General features: G+C 53.1%; 1 protein-coding gene across 2 annotated transcripts in view; it reads left to right on the forward strand.

Annotated features, from left to right (window-relative positions):
- Window positions 1-8,465, forward strand: part of EGFR (epidermal growth factor receptor) — a 187,843-nt gene that overhangs the window by 157,565 nt on the left and 21,813 nt on the right. For both annotated transcript variants that reach the window (XM_024764359.1, XM_024764360.1), the window contains exons 17-19: window positions 1,766-1,907; window positions 2,663-2,785; window positions 3,412-3,510. In XM_024764359.1, the coding sequence (XP_024620127.1) occupies window positions 1,766-1,907; window positions 2,663-2,785; window positions 3,412-3,510 (364 nt within the window). The remainder of the gene's footprint in view (window positions 1-1,765; window positions 1,908-2,662; window positions 2,786-3,411; window positions 3,511-8,465) is intronic.

Raw genomic sequence — 8,465 nt, forward strand, 5'->3', positions numbered from 1 at the left:
GGGCCCCTCCACGCGGAGCCAGCCTCACTGCCCAGCGCTTCTACATGCAGCCCTGCTCCCTAGGTCACCAGGGTTGTTGGGTCCTTCTCCTCCTCCAGCTTCCCTCCTCTTTCCTCGCTGACCCAGTTGGCCCTACCACGAACCTGTGTTTGAATGACCCGTCTGTTCAATGACAGAGCTCCACCTTGGGAGACTTTCTCCCCTTACTTCCTTTCCTAAACACAGGACTTCCTTCAGCATTTCAGTTGTGATCACTTTGCTGTCATTGCCTGAAATGCTGCACAGAGAAAAGCGGAATTGGGACTTCCTGTTCAGACTCATCAGGAAAGAGTGATACTATCAGTTAATAATGTCTATCGAAGAATCAGAATTATACACAAGACACTGACCAGTTATCCCCAAACAGCAGCCAAACGTCCAGGAACCTCTGCCATCTCCAGTAATGTTTACAGAATTCCTCCCCCCAACAACCTTCCTCAATGCCAGTCAGCTCAGTCTCTTGCCGAAGAATTAGCCAAGATAACTGATCCCTCCTGCTATCAGTTTCTCAAAGATAAAGATTTCCTTTTACGCCCCTCTTCACTTGAGCCACGAGGACACCAGGAAGCTTCGTCCTCTCTTCGTGCTTCAGTCAGCGTCTTAGTAATGAGGTTTTCCATCACATCCCCACCCTGAAACCGGTCAACGACCATTCTTCGTTATATTTTTACCCTTTTAATTCTTTTCTTCTCTTTTCACTCCCCCTACTTCCCATGGAACACATACTCTGTACAAATTATTCCTTATATCTTTCAGTGTCCCCTTCAAAATGGTAAAAACCCATTAATTCAAACTGCATTAACTGGGAAGATGGTATAACTCAGGAGATGGCTTTTGCACTTGCTAAGAAGAAAGTGTCATAAATACTATTTACGTGAAGTACATTTGACGCACTTATGAGAAATCTGTAAGAACACTGGCACATTTTTTTAGGTGCAAACGGTGCTACTGATTAATCTTTGATATTCATTAACATTTCTACCTGAAAATATGAAGTTTGCCAGAAGCTTAGATGGCACAGGTGCTGGAGAATAAAAGCTTTATGAAGATTCTAAATTCAGAATCTAATTCAGACGGTTCTTTCCCCGTGAGCTTTAGAACCTGAGTTTTGGGTGTTTGCTGACCCGAGCTCTATGGGGGGAGGGGTGGCTGCAGGATGACATCACTCATCCCTGACAGCTCTGCTGTCCGTGTGGAAATCCTGTCACTTCCTCACCCCCTCCACACTCATGCTACAGCACTTCCTACAGCTCTGGTCCCATCTTGAAAGCCCCGGACCCCTCGGGAAGTCTCCACAGGTTTGAAAGGGTCCCTCCTTCCAGCCTGGCCAGCAGACATCGCAAGTGTCACGTGCAGAGGGCGTGCCTCAAACGCGTGGAGACGCTCCGGGGAGCCACACAGATTCATATGAAAAGCATGACTGAACTCTGAGTTACTTTTTAAATGATGTGTTTTCTTAATCAACAGATGAAAAGTATGATCCTATAGGGAGAAGTCCAAATGATACTTCAGTATAAAACATGCGACAAAGCAGGCTCCTACACTGAAGGAAGTTGGAAACCCTGCCCTGGGGCTCGAAGTCCGCCCTCCTTTCTCCTTTACGAGCTGCGCCGTATTCCACTTTCTGAGCTAGCCCTAAATGACGTCATGCTATCAGAACGTACGGGAAATATGTGAAATGCCAAGGTAACAAACCTCACCCCTTTGCGTGTCCACCTCGTTCCAGGCCCAGGATTCCGTCCATCGCCACCGGGATGGTGGGCGCCCTGCTGCTGGCCCTGGTGCTGGCCCTGGGGGTCGGCCTCTTTCTGCGCAGGCGCCGCATCGTCCGCAAGCGCACGCTGCGCCGGCTGCTGCAGGAGCGCGAGGTGAGCGCCGCGCGCGAGGGGGCGGGGAGGCGCGGCAGCCCGAGGTTTGCGTTTTGAAGATGTATTACTGTGCTCCTTTTATCGCGAAGAAAAAGTCGGAAGAATCTCTGAATGTCCAGTTATAAGCAACTACATGCACATGTTAGTACTTGTATCCAGGGGAACGCAGCTGTGTCTAGGGTAAGTCCCACGGCCGGTTACCAAGCCGGGGCGCCCGCTGCCCACGTGGGGCGGGCGCTCGGGCCGGCCAAGGGGAAGGCTGGCGCGCAGAAATGTGAGCTCAGGAGGTGTTACTTTGGAAAATGCCATTGTCCACACCAGCGGCTGCTCCTTTTGGAGCCACGTTTGTGACCGTGTTGTCCGTGATTTCTCAACCGGCATCCGTGTCCGACGGCGTGTCAGAAGCCAGAGGCCGTGGGAAGAGGGACCCACCGCAGCTACAGCAAAACGGCTGTGCGGGGCCCGACCGGTTAGCAGAGTGACCACCACAGAGCACTGTCCTTCCCCAAGTGTTCTCGGCCCGGACACAGAAATAGAAATTGCACTTATTGCAAAGGAGCTGTTCTGTTCAAGGATGCCTTTTTTTGAGGGGGGGAGGGGTCAGTCCCTGTTCCTTCCGAGGGTCTCACCAAGTGCCTTAGAACAGGCGTCCCAGGCTCCGGAGGGAGAAACGCGAGTTCTGTCCCCTGGTGTCTGGACCTGCCACCCCTCTCCCCGGCCCGGCGGGCATCGTCTCTTCCTCTTGTCTGTCACAGCTTGTCGAGCCTCTGACGCCCAGCGGAGAAGCTCCCAACCAAGCTCTCTTGAGGATCTTAAAGGAGACGGAATTAAAAAAGGTCAAGGTGCTGGGCTCCGGAGCATTTGGCACGGTGTACAAGGTGAGCCCCCCGAGGGTCCCGGGCGTCTCCGCGGTGGTCTTTATCGTGGTCACATGCTCTTTGTGTCACTGAGGGTTTAGGAAACGCCAGTGTTTTTCTCAAGTTGTCTAGAGGGAATCTTTTATAATCCCAGTGACAAGTAACTGGTGCGGTGAGATCTGTACACCGGCACAGACATTTTCAGGAGGACAGTGTGAGCTTTCTGAGGGGTGGGTGGCACAAGTCCGTCTGAGAGAGGGTTGCCTCTCACTGCACAGCAGCATCTGAATAAAGCCCAGCTCAGAACAGCTTCCTCTTCATTTCTTTCTCCTACATCCCCCCTGCATAGTCTGATTTCAGTTAGGCCTAGACCCAGAATCTCAGAATTCTCGACAAAATGACACACACTGACTGTGTAACTGGCACGAGCTTAGGGGTTTTGTCTAACTACTCTGATTTCTGGAACGGGATAGCTAAAGAGCTGCTGAGCTGTCGTGACTCCCAGCACCGGTGGCCTTGGGTGCAGAGCTGTGCTCGAGCCCCTCGCCCTTTGGGGTGGGGTCACTAGTGTTGCCCAGCCAGCCTAGGAGCCGCATGTTACGTGTATGATGCTTGCCAGCCAATGTCTTCACCTCTCTTCGTCACAGGGACTCTGGATCCCAGAAGGCGAGAAGGTTAAAATTCCTGTGGCTATCAAGGAATTAAGAGAAGCCACATCTCCAAAAGCCAACAAGGAAATTCTTGATGTGAGTCTCTGCTTTATTCTCTAGTTCTCTGCAGGCCTGGAAGCCAGAAGCCACCTTTCTTCGTGGTTGGCAGGATGTTGCTCTGTTTTAGACTCTGTCATCACCGCATTCTGAATGGTCACTTTTCCTGGCTTTTTTCCTTCTGGCTGTAGTTGGTATAATTCTCTCTCGGAGAGAAGACTGACTCTTCCGTTCTCTTATCGGCCCCCAAAAGTACGGAAGCCTGCGGTCCCTGGGCATGCACCGGGGGCCGTCCCTGTGCTCGTGGCTTTACCCCTGCCGTCTCAGTGACTGCCGCTGGCGGGCCTGTGCTGCTCTAGGTGTTGTGCTCGCCAAGCTTTCAGTGAAGAAACGGAGGCATGAAGTGGCCTGATGCTCAGGGTCACGTGGCTGGGGTAGGATTCCAGCACGTGGTTACTTCTGACTCTGAAATGCATGTTCGTTTTCTTCCACCAGCTAGCTCATCTTTGAAATGGCTTTGTAAAGGTGCCTAGGATTAACACTGTGATGCTCTATGAACTCTATAATCTGTTACTCCCCTTCTGTACTTTCTCTCAAAGTAATTTAAAGGTTATTTCCAGCGTCTGCTGATTGCTGCTTTATGGACTCTTTGAAATACTCCACAAGATTATTGTTACATGTGTTTACTTGCGATTCTCTTGAACTTTTTCCACCTTCCCTGGACCCTCACTAGCCAGTGAGGGGGCTGCACAGTCTTAGAAAGAGGCTGGATGCAGGAGGGGCCAGCCTGGAGCTGGGCAGAACCCTCTGCAGGTAGAAGCTCAGGAAGCTCTGGTGGACACACCCTTGGGGTCCCGGGCTAACAGCGCTGGCCTCTGCTTGCCGGGGTGGATGTGGGTTTCTCTTGCTTTTGTCCCAAAGCAGAGCCAGTGAAAGAGGAGCTGGAGGGGCTCAGCGGTGAATTAGGGAAACAGTCAATGAAAAAGGAAAACGACTGCCTTTACTGAGTCAAAAATCTAGAGAACTTAGTTCGTGTTACAGCCACGAAGGACAAAGGTCAAATATAACATTTCCCCACTCTTGTATCTAACCCACAGAATATACAGTAAGCAAAGCAAACATGGGCCTTTTTTAAAAAGCGTTCAGGCAGTGAGCTTCCCAGGAGCGCACTCTCTCCAAGCCCATTTTCTCCAGGCAGCCTCCTCTCCTTTCATCACAGCAGGAAAGTCCCACCCCAGTATCTTCTACATGAAGGATGATGTATTAACACCATGCAACAGAAGGTCTCACACACTGATGATAGCTTACCAGGCAAAGTTATCTTTCATTTGCACAGTTTACAAATTAACGTACAGTCTGTTAACGTAATGTCGACTCCTATTTCCATAACCACAAGAAGTACAACAAACAAGTGATTTGTGGAGTCTCTTCACTTTCAACCTCTAGCTCCTTCTCCTACACCGTTAAGAAGAAAATCTTTTTGCAGAATTTGCTTCCTTAATTCATTTGTTACTCATTTAAGACATTCTAATAACTTGCACAAAACGGTGTTGAGATGTGAGTTTTAACAATATTCACTGCGCAGAGTAAGGGCGATTTTGAAGACAGTAGCTATACTTTGGGAAGGAAGTAGCTTCACTGAGAAGGGCCCTCCAGGACCCCTAAAACTGGAGGAAATCTGCTTTCGTGGGCCAGAGTTGGGGTAGAACATAGAGAAAGGAAAGACTGAAAAGGTAAAAAAAAAAAAAAAAGTGTAAAGTCCCATTTCGCCTCTTGCGCTGTCTCTGTCCTGCTCTCCTTCTCTCCCTGCGTCCACCCACCCACCCCGGTTTCTTCTTCCTGCTCTAACACCTGTCCTGTGGCTGTAACCAGAGGGACGGCAGCCCGAGGCCCTCCGCCTGCTTTTCCCGAAGCTCCTTCTGCCCCACACGCACAGGGAGCCTGTTCTCGCAGTGTGGGCGCAGCCGTGGGGAGCCCCTGAGGGAAGGGAAAGCTGAAGCAGCCGCCAGTGATTTGAGGGACAGTTTCAACAGTGAGTTAAAAAGCAAGTTAATTCTGTGACAGGCAGCCCAGGGGGCTGAGCGTGGGCTTTTTTTTTTTTTTTTGGCGGTACGCGGGCCTCTCACTGCTGTGGCCTCTCCCGTTGCGGAGCACAGGCTCTGGACGCGCAGGCTCAGCGGCCATGGCTCACGGGCCCAGCCGCTCCGCGGCATGTGGGATCCTCCCGGATCGGGGCACGAACCCGCGTCCCCTGCATCGGCAGGCTGACTCTCAACCATTGCGCCACCAGGGAAGCCCTGAGCGTGGGCTTTGAAACACTCACACGCACTTGTAAATGGCTCCAGCAACCCGTACTCTTATTCCCCTGCCCAGACCAGCACTGAGGTCCAGCACGCACACCCTCCAGCCCTGGCACACGCTGCGGTCAGTGGTGGCTTAGTTAATGGGACACTTTCAGAAATATTCTTAAAGTTAAGCCTCTGCCTCTCCTGAAGGAGTTTAAAGTCTAGTGGAATCCTTTCTCCCCAGTCTTTAACGTAAACTAGTTCACAGATGAGGGAGACGGCAAGAAGGAAGGCCCCCCAAATTTCAACGGTTGGACAAAATAATAGACTTTCAAGGTCACTGAGCCTCAGAGGCCCTCCTGCCACGTGACTCTGACCTCAGCCTTGGGAGCCTCCGAGCGTGGGCTCTGCCTGCCAGTCTGCACGCCTGGCGGGGGTGGCCGATCCGAGATGGCTGGGGAATATACCAAGCGTTCTTGCCGTAGGTCACAGTGCACCTTTGAGATTCCAAGAAAAACAAAGCTCCCGTTAACTCCTGCACACACTGAAAGGACACACCACCAGACAGCATCCCCATTGTGCCCGGGCTTCGGGAGCCAGAAATCTGTGGCTGTACCAGATTTTAATAGGAGCGGGGACCTGGCAGGGCTCCAGGCTCTGTGTGGCCGGACACCCACGCCCATGCTCTGCTCCCTGAGCCCCAGGTCAGCTCCCCACGGCCCGCAGCAGATGGGCCGCTCAGACTGCTCTGATCTGCAGATTTCTCTCCCCTCTAAAATGAATACAACATGTTTCCAAGTCTCCACCAGATCTTAAGAAAATAAGAACAGCCAGGGGATTTCTTTGGTGTTATGGTTGTACAGTTTCCCAGACTGGGGGAGAGACGTGCTTTGTGCTTTTCTGGCGATCGCATGGCCTATTGATGTTTCCATAGACTTTCCAGTTTAAATTTAGGGCAGGCAACAGATCGAGAATGCAAAACATATTTATGTACGTGCTCTTTCTGTGTCATAAGGTGTGGAGCTTTCTGGTAGCCCATCTGCCAGAGCACTCAACAAGGCCTTGCGGTGCGTGGGGTAAGCGGGGGAGGGCCGGGAGGGCCTGGGTCGGGGGAGACCCGGGTGTGGGCCCCGCCCTGACATAAGAAATGTGGTCTCTGGTCGTCGTTCACTGGGCCTCAGTTTCCTCTTCAGACAAATAATGGCTTGAGAAGAAACCACTTGCAGGCCTTCTCCAGTTTTAACTTTTTATCAGTAGCCCCTCTCAAAGGTGAAGAGCTGGCAGAAGGTCCATAGTATTAAACACCTGCTCTGCTGTTGTGATGCCGCGTTTAGAACACGGACGAGGAGAAAGGCCGACTGCCTGTGAGAGCAGGGCGTCTCCACTTGGGGCAGCGTCCAGACAGACGGCGGCTCTGCAGCAGATGTCAGAGCTGTGGGTTTCTTTCCGTAGTGGACGTGGCATGGTCTCTGTCCCGTGTGATTTCAGTGTCGTTCGGCCGTGGCGTTTCTGAGGCAGCTCTGTGCCTAGACATGTGTTGGGCACCACGGGAATGACGTAGCAGGAGCAGGTGTTGGGGAGGTGAGGTGATAAACAAGCCCCAGCTCCGTGCATCTCACACGGCACACCTGCCCCGGGTGAGGCCCAAGGGTTGGCATCTCTGGCAAGTTCGCAGGCCGTACTGAGCCTGCTCCCCCGAGGGAGAAAATGCAAGATGCCAGGAGAGTTTAACTTAGATCGGGGCTCAGGGATGCCCTCTGAGGAGGGGTCAGCCAGGGAAAGAGGAGGTGGAAGGGCATTCCAGACAAAGGCCCTCCCGGGTGCAGGCAAGCAGAGTTGGGGAGCAGAGAAGAAGGAGGACCACGGGGTCTGTGCGAGGAGAGGCTTTGCGAGGCCTGGTGGGCTCCCCAGGAATAGTGAGGCCAGGGGAGGGGTTCAGGCCATCACGTTTGTGTTTAGGGATATGTGTGCGTGCCCCTCCACCTGTCTGTCACCACTGTCACCTCAGGCTCCTGCGGTGTCTGCCCCAGCATCCCCCTGGCGTGCCTTCACCTGGCCCAGGCCGTGTTCCCTTCTGCACAGAGGGCCCTACCCCGAGCACAGCAGCGGTCAGGTGGGGAGAGGTGCCTCTGAACTTGCTCTTGGAGACCAGGTGGTCCCTTCTGTGTCTGTATAAAATGTCACCCCCCACCTTTGGATTCTAAAGGGAAAGAGATGGAGTTTCTTGGTGGAAATTGAGGATTCCCTAATTCTTAGACAAAAGCGAGGCCCAGTTATGCGCATGGTTGTAAATGAAATCGGCTTCCTCCGCCCAAGGATAGCAGAAGGGTTCAGATAAAGTCCATGGCTGTGGGTCTGTGCCAGGCTCCCGCCACGGCAGCCTCCGAATTAGCAGGGGCGGGGCTGTGGGGAGTGGGTTCTGCAGAGCAGCATGGATTTCCCTTCCCAAGACTGAGGCGGGGCGACGCAGACCACCTCTTCAGAAACGAATCCTGGGCCGTAGCGGAGTCTGCGATCGCTGTAGGTGTAACGTCCTCCGTCCGGTTCAGAGCCAGAAACTCTGAAGCACCGAAAGGGCTTCTCTGCCGTGCGTGGCGGCGGTGCCCGTGGTCCCGGCAGTGCAGGGGGTGGGGGGTGGCTCCCCCTCTCTGCCCCCGGTGCTCTGTGGGGAGGTGAGGTCCCCCTCCCTCTCCCGACACCCCCCCCCCC

The sequence above is a fragment of the Neophocaena asiaeorientalis genome, unplaced genomic scaffold (genome assembly GCF_003031525.2).
Source record: "Neophocaena asiaeorientalis asiaeorientalis breed wild unplaced genomic scaffold, Neophocaena_asiaeorientalis_V1.1 scaffold191, whole genome shotgun sequence".
Classification (NCBI taxonomy): domain Eukaryota; kingdom Metazoa; phylum Chordata; class Mammalia; order Artiodactyla; family Phocoenidae; genus Neophocaena; species Neophocaena asiaeorientalis.